This window comes from Odocoileus virginianus, chromosome 6 (assembly GCF_023699985.2).
Source record: "Odocoileus virginianus isolate 20LAN1187 ecotype Illinois chromosome 6, Ovbor_1.2, whole genome shotgun sequence".
Classification (NCBI taxonomy): Eukaryota; Metazoa; Chordata; class Mammalia; order Artiodactyla; family Cervidae; genus Odocoileus; species Odocoileus virginianus.
Genome location: NC_069679.1, coordinates 3073135 through 3090854, shown reverse-complemented (window position 1 = coordinate 3090854; position 17720 = coordinate 3073135). Strand labels below are relative to the sequence as shown.

Sequence of the window (17720 nt, the reverse complement as noted above, 5' to 3'; positions counted from 1 at the left end):
AAGTACACCAAAGTTCATCACAGCACTATTTACAACAGCTAGAACATGGAAGCAACCTAGATGTCCACTGACAGATGAATGGATAAAGAAGTTGTGGTACATATACACAATGGGAGTATTACTCAGCCATAAAAAGGAATGCCTTCGAGTCAGTTCTAATGAGGTGGAAGAATCTAGAGCCTATTATACAGAGTGAAGTCAGTCAGAAAGAGAAACATAAATATCATATGCTAACGCATAAATATGGAATCTAGAAAGATAGTACTGATGAACTTATCTGCAAGGCAACAATGGAGAAACAGTCGTAGAGAACAGACTTATGGACATGGGGAGGAGAAGGGAGGAGAGGGTGAGATGTATGGAGACAGGAACATGGAAACTTACACTGCCATACGTGAAATAGACAGCCAGTGGGAATCTGCTGTATGTCTCAGGGAACTCAAACAGGAGCTCTGTAACAACCAAGAGGGTGGGATGGTGAGGGAGATGAGAGGGAGGTTCAAAAGGGAGGGGACATATATCCACCTATGGCTGATTCGTGCTGATGTTTGACAGAAAACAAAATTCTGTAAAGCAATTATCCTTCAATTAAAAAATAAATAAATTATAAAAATAATAATTGTTTTTAAAAGAGGTCCAGGAGGAAAAAACACCATTGCAGGTATACATGATGTGTAACAGCATTGCTGGATCATAGAGAAAGCAAGGGAATTCCAGAAAAACATCTACCTCTGTTTCATTGACAGTGCTAAAGCCTTTGACTGTGTGGATCATAAACTGGAAAACTCTTAAAGAGATGGGAATACAAGACCATCCAACCTGTCTCCTGAGAAACCTGCAAGCGGGTCAAGACGCAACAGACAGAACCTTGTATAGGACAACTGACTGGTTCAGGATTGAGAAAGGAGTATGACATGGCTGTTTATTGTTATCCTGTATATTTAACTTATATGCAGAGCACATCATATGAAATGCCAGAATGGATGAATTACAAGCTGGAATCAATACTGCTGGGAGAAATGTCAACAACCTCAGATACGCAGATGATACCACTCTAATCGCAGAAAGCTAAGAAGAACTAAAGAGCCTCTTGATGAGGGTGAAGGAGGAGAGTGAAAAAGCCAGCTTAAAACTCAGTATTAAAAAAACTAGATCATGGCATCCAGTCCCATCACTTCATGGAAAATAGAAGGGGGAAAGGTGGAAGCAGTGACAGATTTCCTCTTCTTTGGCTCTAAAAGCACTGCAGATGGTGATGCAGCCATAAAATTAGAAGACAACTACTTCTCGGCAGGGAAGCTGTGACAAACCTAAATAGTGTGTTAAGAAGCAAAGACTCACTTTGCTGACAAAGGTCCATCTAGTCAAGGCTATGGTCTTTCCAGTAGTCATGCAGGGATGTGAGAGTTGGACCATAAAGAAAGGTGAGTGCTAAGGAATTGATGCTTTTGAACTGTGGTGTTGGAGAAGACTCTTGAGAGTCCCTTGGACTGCAAGGAGATCCAACCAGTCCATCCTAAATGAAATCAGTCCTGAATATTCATTGGAAGGACTGATGCTGAAGCTGAAACTCCAAAACTTTGGCCACCTGATGTGAAGAACTGACTCATTTGAAAAGACCCTGATGCTAGGAACGATGGAAGGCAGGAGGAGAAGGCGACAACAGAGGAGGAGATGTCTGGATGGCATCACCAACTCAATGGACATGAGTTTGAGTAAACTCTGGGAGTTGGTGATGGAAAGGGAAGCCTGGAATGCTGCAGTCCATGGAGTCACAAAGAGTCGGACATGACTGAGTAACTGAACTGAACTGAATGGTCTTTCCAGTAGTCATGTAAGGATGTGAGAGCTGGACCATAAAGAAGGCTGAGCACCAAAGAATTGATGTTCTCGAACTGTGGTGCTGGAGAAGACTCTTGAGAGTCCCCTGGACAGCAAGGAGATCAAACCAGTCAATCTTAAAGGAAATAAACTCTGAATACTCATTGGAAGGACTGATGCTGACCCTGAAATTCCAATACTTTGGCTACCTGATGCAAACAGCTGACTTATTGAAAAGACCCTGATGCTGGGTAAAATTGAAGGCAGAAGGAAAAGAGGGTGAGAGAGGATGAGATGGTTGGATGGCATCACTGATTCAAAGGACATGAACTTGGGCAAACTCCAAGAGATGGTGATGGAAAGGGAAGCCTGGCATGCTGAGGAGTCCACAGGGTCACAAAGAGTGGGATACAGCTTGGCGACTGAACAACAACAACATTATCCAAAACCAAAGGCGATGGGTCTTGTTCATAGAAAGAGGTTAGGAAGCAGACTGTCTAAACAACCCAACTTGTACACAGCCATTTTAAGCCAAAGAATAAGTAGAACTATAGTTAGAAAAACACAATCAATTGATTTAAACTAAGTAGTTCTCAACTGTAATCGGCCTAAGTTTACAACAACGTATTTGTGGTATTTTGAATATTTATTCATAATAAATCCAACTAAGTAACCCAATTCTTCATCAGACTAAATAACTAAATAAAAGAAGCTTCCTACTGCTTGCCACCCTGACTCTTCCACATCAAAGCCTACTGGAAAACAATCTCAAATAAGCCACTTGTTTTTGCTTAATGTCTTCAAATAACACACTGCCAAGTATAGTACAACTTTCATAGAAAATGTTTCTCCCTAAATTATTAAAAACCTCAGCACACAGATTTATATGAACTTTATACAGCCTATTTCACATTACATATCAATATCAGAGGTATTAATTACAACTACAATTTGGCAAAACAGGGAGGACAAAGTATTTCATTATTTTTAAAGGAAGAGCAATTCATTTAACTACAATAAATGGGTACAACTTAACTAAAGTACTAAACGTTTTACCTTTAGTAACTCGAGTAGTCATTAAGAGCATATAGCTTTAGAAATAGGGTTGAGTTTGAATCCAGACTCTCCCAGCTAAAACTATGTAACTTCAAGGAAAATTTAGACCTAAATCTGAGATTTTCTATTTGCAAAATAGGGATAACAATGGAATCTATTTTATATGGATGAAATAATACCTGTAAGTGCTAAGCAGGGGATGTACGGGCACATGGGAAATGATCTGGATGTCAGTTGCTGGTACCTCTATTACACAATACTGCAGTGCAAACAGTTTTGCTCACAGATTCTACTTACAGAAGTGACATCTGGCTTCTGATAAAATCTTGAAAATTTTTGGCACAGGTTGATAACTTCATTACTACCAGAATCAAGTAATACATGAAATTCCTGATGATGCATATGATGTAAAGGCATTAGAATAAAAGAGAACCTAAGAAATACATCATTAATATAGACTGCCAATGTGGATGCAAGACTCAAATAAAGGCAGTCCACCAAAAAAAAGAAAAAAAGCTACTATAAATATAAAAATATTTATAGGTTAAAAGTAAAGAAAAAAGATATAATATGCAAATATAAATTAAAAGAAAGCTAGAACAGTTGTAGTGATATCAGATAAAATAGATGACAAAAAAAGGATTATTACCAGGGATAATGAGGGACACTACATAATGATAAAGAATTCAAAGCACAAAGAAAGCATATAAATATATATCTACTTAACAACACTGTCCAGCTACATGAAAGATAGAACTAAAACAGACAAAAATCCATAATTAAAGTTGAAAATTTCAACATTTTGTCAATTCCTAGGAATTGACAAAACAAGCAGGCAAAATATCAGTATGAATACAGAAGATCTGAACAACTCTATCAACATTTTGACCACACTGATATTTACAGAACATTTCACCCAATCAAAACAGTGTATATATTCTTTCAAGGGCATACAGAAGGAGGTATTAGTTTCAGAGTTTTTAAATCCTTAACAATGCTATATTCTATATAGATTTTCATATCAGGTCTGTCTTCAATTTATAGCATGCTATTATAGTTGAAAATTAAGAAAATCATCTTCACACAGATATATAGTTAGAAAAGGGAGAACCTTAAACTCTCTGAAAAGAGAATACCAAGGGTCCTTTCATCACACTATAAAACTATTATAAAATAAGCCATATAAAAATAAACAAGCCATTTTCCTTCTCATTCTCAACACTCAACTGGTACAGAACTTTGTAACAAATAGTAAGCTCTTAACTACTTTGGCTAAAGAACTAACCAAGAAATAAAAACTGCCAGTAAATACAGCTGACCTTTGAACAAAGGGTTAAAGGCACTGACCTCTAACCAATCCGCATATAACTTTACAGTCAGGCCCTTGTATCCAACGTTCTAATGAGCAGGTTCAACCAACTAGGGACCAAGTAGTACTACAGTAGCATCCATTGAAAAAAATCCACATATAAGTGGACTCAAGCAGTTCAAACCTATGTTGTTCAAGGTGCAGCTATAATCTAAAATTAATTAGGCCACTGAATGGAGATCACTGAGTTAGCCAGACTTCTGCAAATTAAATAGTAATGTAAACATAATACAGCAGAGAAGAGCACAAGGGCCCTAAATTTCCAGTCCAAAGGCCTGGGTGAAAATCTCAGCAACTCACGATCCACTGGAGAGATTATAAATATTAAACAATATGAAGTACTAAACAAGACTTGCAGACTATAAAGCACTATATATTCATATACACATGAAGGAAACTAAACAGTAGTTTTTTCTTGCAGGTATAGAAAGAATATTACCTTCCCTTGGGATTAATGTAATTTGATACTTCACTTTGGAATAAAAAAAGAAAAATTCTCTTTTTCTGGTTATACAAACAGGATAAAAAAGTTAATTACAAAAGGCAGTATTTTAACCTATATTACACTCACTTGGAAGACTAAACAACATGAAAATGGACTAGGACTTGAATATATTTTTACATTTAAAATCAAATATCAAGTATATTTCTATAGAAAAAATTAAATTGACTTCCTGGCTCACACGCTAATATAACATTTTTCAGGATGCTAAAATGATTTTATATTTAAATTATATTTAATTTCTAATTTCAATTAGCAAAATATTCTAACATAAAAGGTATGAAATCGCCACAGATATGTTATAAAGGAATAGGACCAAAAAAATACTGTCTATTGTCCAGAGGTAGCTTGCTTTTAAAAAGTATACCTGGAAGAAGCTTAGAAGTAGTATATCATCCTAACTACAAGTAAAAAGCTGGACAAACTGAAAAATCAACAACTCTTCTTAAATCTGAAAGAGAAGAGAAGCCAGAGGGCAAAGTGCAACCCCAAACTGGAAAGAGAGATAGATGGATACAGAGGATCAAACGTTATTAGAGCAGAAACCCATAAGCAGAAACCTCTGCAGCAACCATTGCCAGGCTAGGAATATCTGAACTGTAACTGACAAGATGCTGGAGGCTGGGAGTGGACAACTCGGAGTTAAAACTCCAGGGAGACCTAGTCATTCAGGGAGTCCACGCATTTGTGAGTTTTCCCAACAACAGCTCACCCTGGCTCTGGGTGACCTCTTTAGAGAAAACCCCTTTGTGCTTCGGGAAGGAGAGGGGGAAAGGAATCATCCGGGAACACAAGAGCAGCGGCCCCCAGCCTTTCTGGCACCAGGGCCCAGTTTCGTGAAAGAAAAGTTTTCCACGGATCACAGGGCGGGGGGAGGGGGGAGGAGTTTGGGGATTCAAATGCGTTACATTTACTGTGCATTTTATCTCTATTATTACATAGCTCCACCTCAGATCATCAGGCATTAGAGCCCAGAGGTTGGGGACCCCTGCCTACAGCACTCTGTTCTTATCAAGGTACGGCCTCAGGAGAAACCAGAGCCCAGCTCGCCCTGGAGGTAAGTTTTAGGGCAGCCTGACCTATGTAGTGTAGTGGCAGTGTTAGTGGCTCAGTCGTGTCTGCCTCTCTGCGACCCCACCGACTCTAGCCCACCAGGCTCTTCTGTCCATGGGATTCTCCAGGCAAGAACACTGGAGTGGGTGGCCATTCCCTTCTCCAGGGGATCTTCCCAACCCAGGGACTGAACCTGGGTCTCCTGCATTGCAGATAGATTCTTTACCATTTGAGCTACAGGGAAAATTTTTAGAGATCCTATATGGGGAAACCAAAAATACCCTCTCCCACCTGAGGAGAGGGAAGGACTGAGAAGCAACTGGTGCAGTTCACAGTCCAGAGGCACTGGTTAACTATTAAACAAGAAACTGAGACCTACTCATAGGCCCACAAAACGCTTCCCCTCTCTGCTACCTTACCATCACATTACTAAAGGCCTATTTGCAGCAGTTCCTTTTACCTAGTACATTATGTCTAGCAATCAAGTAAAAATCACAAGACATAACAAAAATGCAAAAACACACAGCTTGAAAATATAGAGCAAGCATCAGAATCACAGTCAGATAAGATTAGGATGTTGGAATTACCATCAGGAACGTAATATGCTATGGGTTCTAATGGATAAACTAGACAGTATGCAAGAACAGATTAGCAATGTAAACAGAGATGTAAATTCTTAGAACCAAACAAATTAATTTTAGTTTTATGGTTCCAAATATGAGAGAAAAGGCTAGTGTGTGTATCTCCAAGAAGAGCAACTAGAATAGTAGGATAAAATGGAAAAAAAAAATCTGCTTAAATCCACTGAAGAGCTCCTGAAACATCCAGGAATAGAGTCCATGGTTCTGGAGTGGAAGAGAACTACAGAAATGTAAGCTGACATTCTATAGCTTCAATTCATTTTTGCTGAATACAAGACAATAAGCTGAAAATTCAGATTCTGCCTGCACAGAACGCTGCTGTGAGGGAAAAGACAAACCAACAAAGCATTTAGCAGATTCACATGTTGAGTAATGAGAAGTGAGAGGCATAATAATGGCCCAAACATGCAGCCAACTCTTCTCTCAAGGCATGTACCAAATACAGACACTAGAAAGATAGAAGAGCCTCTGAAAGCAGAATAGGCTTTTCCACAGTGTTCCCTAATGGGAAAAGGATTAGAACGACAATTCTTAAACGTTTGGCCTCAGCACTTCTTTATTATTGAGCATCACAAGGAACTTTTGATTATGTGGGTTGTAGCTCTTGCTTTACCAAATGAGAAACTAAAATTGAGAAATAGTTAAAGCATTTAACTAATTTTTAGATAAATTTCTTACAATAAAATAACACTTTCATGAAAACTGGAGGAGTGGAAGAAGCAAAAAGAGTAGCATTACTTTATATTTTTTGCAAACCTCTTTAATGTCAGGCTTAATAGACTATAGCTCAGCTCAGCCCCTGACTTATCCTCTAACTGACAAGCAGGGCAAAGGTGAACTTCTTCTGAAACAACTGGCCAACATCAGAAGCCTCCACAACTGTTTAATCACCACAACCAGATTCAGTCAAGACATGTTAAGTATACCAATAGCTGCACTATATGATTAAAAACAAAGAGAAAATATGAACAATACAAAACAGGTTCACAGAGCATTCTATATACTGAAGTATGCACACACAGACGTTAACAAAATTTCATAAGAGAATGAAATCTTTAAAAAATTTCTAGTACACATGGCAAAAGTGAAAGAAACTACTGAAACTAAGAATACATGAGTTTATACTTGGATAAATTCCTAGAAACATACAACCTGCCAAGTATGAATCATAAGGAAATAGAAAATCTGAACATATCGTTTACTAGTAAGGAGAGTGAATTAGTAATCAAAAACTTCCCCAAAACAAAAGTCCAGGACCTCATGGCCTCATTGGTAAAATCACCAAACATTTAAAGAAGAATTAATAACAATCTTTCTCAAACTCTTCCAAAACACAGAAGAGGAGGGAACACTTCCAAACTCATTTTATGAGGCCAGCATTACCCTGATACCAACACCAGATAAGTGCACTACAAAAAAAGAAAATTAACGGCCACTGTTCCTAATGAACATAGAGGCAAAAACCAATAAAACATTAGCAAACCAAATTCAACAACACATGAAAAGGATAACAAGGAAAAGAGCAGCAGGAACTCTTCTCTTCATGCTGGGACCCTTTTATTCCTCTCCAACCTACATCTTAGAGGGAGCCTCTCTCATTCCTTGACAACCAACCTGTCATTTTCCATTAGATCCAAAGATTCCTTCCTTCCTTCCTTCCCCCCACATATTTTTTTCCCTTCATTCAATTTCTAACCAATTTAGTTTTCTGTTGAACGACACTTTTCTCTCCAAATTCCCTAATCTTCCCCATTTCCTTCCTTTTCATTTTCGGTTTCCATGTTTTCATTTCTGATCCCATTTGGCAAGACTGGGAGGGGTAGAGGCGGGTGGGGGGGGGGGGGGTTGGACGGTAATACACATTCTGGATAATCAAAGACATTTTTTGTTGAAAATGAAAATAAAAAGTTAAACAACTGAATGTGGCCCTCTAATTTCTCTAATACATCGTCTGCACATACACACTCCATGTGCATGAGAGCTGAAAAAGGTTTGTCATTCATAAACGAGTTTACTCAAATAAAAGAAAGCTGATCAACAACTGAATGCATGGACTCGTCTAAGGCTAGCCTCTAAATCAGCATTTCCCAGTGTTTGTTCTCTAAAGCAATAACCCAACAAGACACTCCACATGCAGACACATATGGTTTCACAGTTATACCATAAATCACACGAAGCTCTTAACGAAACCTAAGAGATTTGGAAATGAAGAGACTTGTTTAGTTTTATTATCCCATTTAACTTCCCAAACTGAAGCTAATGAGCACTTTTTCTACAACACTTAGTAATATCCCACAGGACATGCATTTAGGAAAATGTTTATCCTAAACCATTCATTAAAATATATCATGCAAAATAGTATACTTAATCTTACAGTCTAAATGGTTTTAAAATGTCACTGCCTTTTGAAAAACCAAAAATGAACTTAAACAGAAAATAATTACCAAGTTGCTAGGTGAAGCGACTCACTTTAAATATTACATGTATATTTACCTTAGCTAGGTGACCCAGATCCATTTAAAAATTAGGATTAATCACCACTTGTGACTCTTTTTTTTTTGAAGGCGAAAATAGGAGTAAAATGTTCTTATGGAAAAGAATCTTTTACAAATATTAAGACTCAAGTTTGTTCTCATTTTTCCCCACATTCATTTTCATGTTTGGTCTTTTTTCTCAAGTGGGAGAAATGAATGGGATATTGTTAGTTACAAGGTCGAATGAATATACAGCAAGTTAGAGATGGACTTAATACACAGAGATGTTACATACAGACTTTTCTGAAGGTATACTGTATAATAATAAAAAACTTAAAACATGAACATATGTCACCTTTACCTTTAAGGTATACTACAAATTATTTACTTCACAGGTTTAAAGAGCATATTTTAAAGTACACACATTTTACCTGAAAGCTCCGTAAAGTGGTCTGTACCAACAGACAAATGAACAAGGGGTAAAAAGTAAGAACCACAGGATACTCAATCCAAAATCAACGCCTCTTGGAGGATCAACACAAAACCAAGCCAAGCATCCGAAGATATTTAGAAACAGTGTTACAGCATGGACTGTGGAATTAAAAAACAAAACAGAAATGTTTACATTCAATGTATGTGTTCATTCAACAGAAATTAAAATCAAAAAAACACTTCCTAAAAGCACATACAGTCTACCCCATTTCCATTTAGTATTTTTCAAAACACTGCTGTTTTTCACATGTTTGATTTGAAAACAGAGTATTCACAGGAAAAGGAGTTCTAATACATGCACTGTTTGGCAAAAATTCTCTTGGCCCTCTCCTAACGGGCAGCTACACAGCTAAACCAGAGAAGCAGAGCCTTAAGGGCTGCTTCCCCAAGAAGGAAACATGCGATGTGTCTCTTGATCCAAGGCCCAAGCAGAAAAGTAGCGGCTTCCAGAAAAAGAACCAGGACTTGAGAGGGGAAAGATCCTACATTTAGAACTCTAATTTTTATAGAATAGGGCTGCAGGCTCCTCCCAGCATGAATTACACAAGAGAATACTAGAGAAGTGCCCTGTGCAATCTCATTGTAACATTTTTAAGCAATAAAATTAATTAGAATGACTGGACTGAAACTACTAAAACAGTAGAAACTTCCAATGACTAAACAGTCAACCTATAAGGATTATTAACTCATTTTCATAAAGTTGCCCGTTTTTAAAAGTCCTGGCATTAAAAACAGTGTTTTGGTAGGGAATTACATTTATTTAAAAAAAAGTAAAGTCTACCATGATGCACTTTACCTACTTTAGCAGATCTTTCTTTTTGTTAATGCAAATAGATCTTGGCAAACTCTTCCTATGATCTAATAATTACTTTACCTGCAGACCAAATCCAAAAATCTGAGTAACATCTAAGAACACTATTATCCTAAAGAACACTGACCCATTATAATTGGTAACTTTTTTAAAGGATTTTTTAAAAAATTTATTCACAGGCTGAATTTGTTATAAGAAATAAATCATTTCAAAAGTTAAAGTACTGTTTAATGTAAATTATCAGTACAGTAAAAATGTCAACAAACTACTACCTTAATTAAAAACAACAAATGGAAAACCTAGAGAGTATAAATTTTAAAAATACATTTTCAACAAACATTAAAAAAAACTTTAAAATTTCTTTAAATTATTAATCAAAAAATTGATACTTAATGAAGTAAGATATAAACACATTCCAGGGTGCCTCTAAATTTGCCTGTATCTAACAACCAGATAAATACACAAATGCTAGGAAAGGAGAGTGAGCCCCAGAGGAAGAATGAAAATACGTGGGTTCGAGTGACATATACTGAGCTAATAAGCAACCTCAGTGCATTTCAGGTTTTCAGCTAGAGAAGGGCACAAGCCCTTGCAGCTTTAAAATCCCATCCCATTCTACCACACAGGAAAGACTCTTACTTATTCCCACTAGGATTCCTAAGTCATGAAAGCTAGCTTATAATAAATTTACTCAAAATCCTTGGCCTCAAAATAAACGTAGTTCTGTTAAGGGCTTAAAAACGGAATTTGAGATATTGTGTCACATTATTCTATAATATTAAATGGAATCCAACTGCCTAAAACCATTATAAATGTTCAGAACATGAAGCCAAATTTCAACCTCTAAAAAGTAACTATTTAAGAAGTAACTATTAAGAAGTAACTATTTAAGTAACTATTTATCCACTAATCTGTTTAAGAAAAAAAGACAGAATATACAGGTATATGTATTTTAAAGCTCACAAAAATTCTTTCAAGAATAGATTAAAATATCAATTACATTTTGTGTAATCTATTAAAATTTTTTCTATATGTTTTCATAGTAACCAGCAACTATGATTAGTAAGTCATTCATTTGTATCCCAATGAAGAGTAAAATATGTAAGTTTACTTACTAAACAATCAGTCCTCATACACAGAGACCAAAAAAAAAAACAGAAGGTCTAGGTAAAGTGAAATGTGCAATTCTATGTTGATAATTTCAATCCAACTTCAGTCCACTTGATGGATTCCAATTATGGGTAAAATACTTAAGAAAATTATAGGCCATTTTGTTTATATGATTCCCAAGTTGAATGATCCTCCTTCTTATAAAATTTCAATTTGCTTTATTAAGCACTCAAATCTGGTATTAGTGGACCTAAATTTGCAACCATCATTGGAATATTCTTCTTGCTAAGTCCTGCATTACAATATAGATACCTAAAATAAATAATTATAGGACAATATATTATCTTCTTCAATAAATGGTCTTTAATGTAGCTGATATTTTTAAATTTTCTTTTTCTTTCCTTCTTTAAATTCAAGAGTATAGTCAAAAAGATGTTGAGATTCATTTCATATTGGTATTTCTAATTGCTTCAGTTCCTTTATAGAGATTACTTGTCTCAAGAAAAGTACCACTGAAAGCATATCTTCATCATATTTGAGTTTAAAATGTAAATTACTTCTTTATTTTGGTACCTTGTAGGTGGCATAACATAGAAATCTAAACTCTGGGATCTAGAATCAAGCCATCGACTCCAACCTTACTTGCTGAGTAATCTTGGACAAGTTAGCTCAGATTCTCTAAGCTTTAGTTTCTCAAACTATAAAGCTAGATAATATAGTACCTGCTTCATAGTGTGGTTAAGATTTAATAATGTAATATATATACAGTGATTAGCTCTGTGCTTCACACAAAGTAAATCCTGGATAAATGTTATCTCTTGTTAGAATTATTATTACAGTGTGATAATTTTCACACTGTATTATTACAGTGTGATAATATTCTCCAGGCCAGAATACTGGAGTGGGTAGCCTTTCCCTTCTCCCGGGGATCTTCCCAACCCAGGGATCAAACTCACATCTCCTGCATTGCAAGCGGATTCTTTACCAGCTGAGCCTCAAAGGAAGCCCAAGAATAATGGAGAGGGTAGCCTATTCCTTCTCCAGCAGATCTTCCCAACCCAGGAATTGAACCAGGATCTCCTGCATTGCAGGCAAATTCTTTACCAACTAAGCTATCAGGGAAGCCCATTACAGTGTGAAAGCATTAGTCAACTCCAAAATCAGTAAGAAGATAATACTTCTTGAAAATAACTTACTAAAACAGCCTATATCTTATGAAATTGAGAGACATTACTAAGCTAGATTAGATCGTACTTTGTTGCAGATAATGTTTTTTCAAATCAGAACCTTAACTGGATGGAATCTTAAGCTCTCTTTGAATACAGATCTGCCAACTGAACAGGGTTGGGAAAAACTATAACCAACTATGTTATTTGTAAGACCCTCAGAAAGTTATATGTAACTAGGACAAAACAGACTTATTTTGAAACAATCAGCACTGGTAAAGCAGTTAACTATTTGGTTAAAATTCATCATCTTCCCCATTCAATCTATTTACCAAATTCCCTATAGAATTTTCTTCCAACACCCATCTCCCCTATCTAAAATATATCTTTTCACTAATAAGTCAAAGAACTTATACTTAAAATGCTAGGCCAATTTCTGCCAATTAAGAATTATTTTGTGCTGCACTTAGTCGCTCAGTTGCATCTGACTCTGCGACCCCATGCACTGTAGCCCGCCAGGCTCATGGGGATTCTCCAGGCAAGAATGCTGGAGTGGGTTGCCATGCCCTCCTCCAGGAGACCTTCCCAACCCAGGGATCAAGCCCAGGTCTCCCACATTGCAAACGGATTCTTTACCATCTGAACCACCAGGGAAGCCCAATTATTTTAATCTGCATTTATTTAATGATATATTGATTAAATAAGAGTTGTTAGTATGGACAGATATGGAATCAAAACCTTTAATAAAAATATGCAATACTACTGACACTCAGGATTAACCAAATAAGTCAGATTGATAACATAATCTCAAACTAAAAATAAAGAGTTAAACATGGACTATCCATAAGGAATCACTTCTCACATTCCAAAGCAACCTCGCAATGCTGTTGAAAGATTTTTAAGACAATGATCTCAGGTATTTGATGGAAAGAGGTTCCTTTTTTGGGGAGGGGGGGTGGGGGGAGAGAGGCTCCTTAATCACACAGGAAGAACACACAGATGTTCTTCAACAAGAATGGACTCCACAACGCATTCATTAACTCAGCAGTGGTGCAGGCAAGAAGCCACGCAGCTACCTCTCCTACCAACTCAACGAGGTTAAATGGGGCTGAGACTGCCGTTTGGAATAAAAATCAAACAGTAAGTGGGGATTCTGTGTACATACAAAAACTGGTAACAGCTTGACATTTAGTTTTAATATTCCATGTGCTGTAGTTATATCCAAAGTATTGTGAACATCACAGCCTAAAATGTATGTCCTAATGTGCTATTTAATGAAATATCCTGTATTAATTCAGCACTTTCAATAATAAAAGTGTTCCTCTCCACCTGAAAGTGAACAGTAAACAATGCTCAAAGTGAAATAATTTATAGTATTTCAAAATTTTATGCCCTTTTATAAGATAGTCATAATGCTTTACAGCTTTCATTTGCATAAAATACTATGAATAATTATTTTAAAGGATTATTACCTAGATAAGAGTTTTCAGAGAAAAAGGATCATTGCAAAATTCCACCATATGATAGGGAAGTCCCTTCCTGAAAAGACTGCCAGTTCTCAGTATATAGACCTTCCTTAGATAAGAACTTAGACCACCACATAGTGCACAATTTTGAAGTAACTAAACATATGTGTCACTCAAATTTAAAATATCTATAGGAAAGGACCAATTAATGATGCTACCTTAATATATGAGTTTTTTAATAGTAGATTTTTGACAATAAAATATAAACACTTTCAAACAAATATATAATTTATATTTATTCTATACTCACACATCCATAAGTAGTACATAATCTTTACTGTTTTTTGGAATTCTACAGGGATATCTACAGAAAAATCCTGATAAAAACAAGGGCCCACAGGGAAATTGTCAGGAAGAGGTGGCCAATTGTTTTTTCTGCCTGCAAATAAAAAAAAAAAGAAGTTATTTATATAAGTACAAATATAAGTACAAATATTGCTATTCTTTTTGCATGTAATTATTTGTTTCATAATAAAGAATATTATCTATTCTTTTAATAGGAGTTTAAAAATATAACACTGTAAAATCTACATTCCTACAACTCTGAAAAACCAAGCTTTCTATTTTTAAAATTTTTTCCAGAATATCAATTAGATGGTAAAATAATTTTCCAGTGTCATACCACTTATGTAAGTTGAAACAAGAAAAGAAAAAAAGGGCATAGGGACATATGCTGTGACTCTTCCCTAAAAAGAGACTTATTTCAAAGTCCTAAGACTCTGGCTCTCACATGAAACCCATGCAGATTTTAAGTCTCTACCATTTCCTCCTCAGTATCTACGATCTTTAAATATAATTCCTAACCCACAGAGAGGCAAAATCTGCTTTTCAACTTTTGAGTTTTCTTCTGCTTTCTCATTTTACATATCATATCCCACACTTTCATAAATTAGATTTTACATACTTTTTCATAGTTCAGTCACTCAGTCGTGTATGACTCTTTGCGACCCCAAGAATCACAGCACGCCAGGCCTCCCTGTCCATAACTACCTCCCAGAGTCTACCCAAAGCCATGTCCATCGAGTTGGTAATGCCATCCAGTCATCTCATCCTCTGTCGTCCCCTTCTCCTCCTGCCCCCAATTCTTCCCAGCATCAGGGTCTTTTCAATTGAGTCAACTCTTCGTTTCAGCTTCACTATCAGTCCTTCCAATGAACACCCAGGACTGATCTCCTTTAGGATGGACTGGTTGGATCTCCTTGCTGTCCAAGGGACTCTCAAGAGTCTTCAACACCACAGTTCAAAAACATCAATTCTTCAGCGCTCAGCTTTCTTCACAGTCCAACTCTCACATCCATACATGACTACTGGAAAATCCATAGCCTTGACTAGATGGACCTTTGTTGGCAAAGTAATGTCTCTGCTTTTTAATATGCTGCCTAGGTTGGTCATAACTTTCCTTCCAAGGAGTAAGCATCTTTTAATTTCATGGCTGCAATCAGCATCTGCAGTGATTTTGCAGCCCAAAAAAATAGTCTGACACTGTTTCCACTGTTTCCCCATCTATTTCCCATGAAGTGATGGGACCAGATGCCATGATCTTAGTTTTCTAAATGTTGAGCTTTAAGCCAACTTTTTCACTCTCCTCCTTCACTTTCATCAAGAGGCTTTTTAGTTCCTCTTCACTTTCTGTCATAAGGGTGGTGTCATCTGCGTATCTGAGGTTGTTGATATTTCTCCCAGCAATCTTGATTCCAGCTTGTGCTTCATCCAGCCCAGCGTTTCTCATGATGTACTCTGCTAAGTTAAATAAGCAGGGTGACAATGTACAGCATTGACGTACTCCTTTTCCTATTTGGAACCAGTCTGTTCTTCCATGTCCAGTTCTAACTGTTGCTTCCTGACCTGCATATAGGTTTCCCAAGAGACAGGTCAGATGGTCTGGTATTCCCATCTCTTTAAGAATTTTCCACAGTTTATTGTGATCCACACAGTCAAAGGCTTTGGCATAGTCAATAAAGCAGAAATAGATGTTTTTCTGAACTCTCTTGCTTTTTCTTGCCTGGAGAATCCCATGGATGGAGGAGCCTGGTGGGCTACAGTCCACGGGGTCGCAAAGAGTCAGACACGACTGAGCGACTTAACTAACTAACTTGCTTTTTCGTTGATCCAGCAGATGTTGGCAATTTGATCTCTGGTTCCTCTGCCTTTTCTAAAACCAGCTTGAACATCTGGAAGTTCACGGTTCATGTATTGCTGAAGCCTGGCTTGGAGAATTTTGAGCATTACTTTACTAGCTTGTGAGATGAGTGCCATTGAGCATTCTTTGGCATTGCCTTTCTTTGGGACTGGAATGAAAACTGACCTTTTCCAGTCTTATAGCCACTGCTGAGTTTTCCAAATTTGCTGGCATATTGAGCGCAGCACTTTCACAGCATCATTACCTTTTTCACAGATCGGGAAAATTTCCATAGTGGAAAAAAAGCATCCTCTATTTCTGATTCTTCCCAACATGTCTCCACTGTTTTATCACTCCTTTCAAACTTTATATAGTTCACACATCTCTCATACAAGTCTCATACTACTTGGGAAGCTGAGAACAGTAGTAAAGAACAGAGGCTCTGAAACTAGAAGCACCTACACATCTACTGTCTAGGAGACATTGAACAAATTATTCAACTTCCTGAAGAGTCTGCTTCTACACTTGAAAAGTGAGAACAACTTACCACCCTTCCCATAATTGTACTGAGGATGAAATGAGTTGACAGATGAAAAGTACTTAAATGTATAACATACAGCAAGTCCCTTAACTTCTCACACTTCATTACTATTTTGTTTACTAAAACATCTCTCATAGAAGCAATTTGTATTAGTCAAAGTTAAGGGAACAGGACAGATTTTTGTTACATGAATTTCAGAAACACTGATATCAATTAAACTTTTAGTTCCTCCTTTCACAGATGCTATCTCTGATGCTACAAGCAAGAAATGGCCCAGGATAAATGTGTCCTCATGACGCCCTTGTTGTTAATCAGTCGCTCAGTCATGTCCAACTCTGCAACTCCATGGGCTGTGGCATGCCAGGCTTCACTGTCCTTCGCCATCTCCCAGATCTTGTTCAAACTCATGTCCATTGAGTCAGTGATGCCATCCAACCATCTCGTCCTCTGTCGTCCCCTTCTGCTGCCTTCCATCTTTCCCAGCATCAGGGTCTTTTCTAAAGAGACAGCTCTTCACATCAGGTGTATCGAGCTTTAGCATCAGTCCTTCCAAGGAATATTCAGGGTTGATTTCCTTTAGGATTAACTGGTTGGATCTCCTTGCAATCCAAGGGATTCTCAAGAGTCTCCACAGTTTAAAAGCATCAATTCTTCAGTGTTCAGCCTTCTTTATAGTCCAACTCTCACATCCATGCACGACTACTGGAAAAACCATAGCTTTGACTAGTAATGTTGGCAAAGTAATGTCTCTGCTTTTTAATTGTCATAGCTTTTTTATTTCCATTTATTTTTATTAGTTGGAGGCTAATTACTTTACAACATTGCAGTGGTTTTTGTCATACATTGAAATGAATTAGCCATGGATTTACATGTATTCCCCATCCCAGTCCCCCCTCCCACCTCCCTCTCCACCCGATCCCTCTGGGTCTTCCCAGTGCACCAGGCCCGAGCACTTGTCTCATGCATCCAACCTGGGCTGGTGATCTGTTTCACCCTAGATAATATACATCTTTCAATGCTGTTCTCTTGAAACATCCCA

General features: G+C 37.2%; 1 protein-coding gene across 4 annotated transcripts in view; it reads right to left on the bottom strand.

Annotated features, from left to right (window-relative positions):
• Positions 1 to 17720, bottom strand: part of SCAMP1 (secretory carrier membrane protein 1) — a 149872-nt gene that overhangs the window by 65859 nt on the left and 66293 nt on the right. For all 4 annotated transcript variants that reach the window (XM_070468580.1, XM_020902675.2, XM_070468581.1 and 1 more), the window contains 2 exons: positions 14272 to 14400; positions 9348 to 9507 (listed from right to left, as the gene is read on the bottom strand). In XM_070468580.1, the coding sequence (XP_070324681.1) occupies positions 9348 to 9507; positions 14272 to 14400 (289 nt within the window). The remainder of the gene's footprint in view (positions 1 to 9347; positions 9508 to 14271; positions 14401 to 17720) is intronic.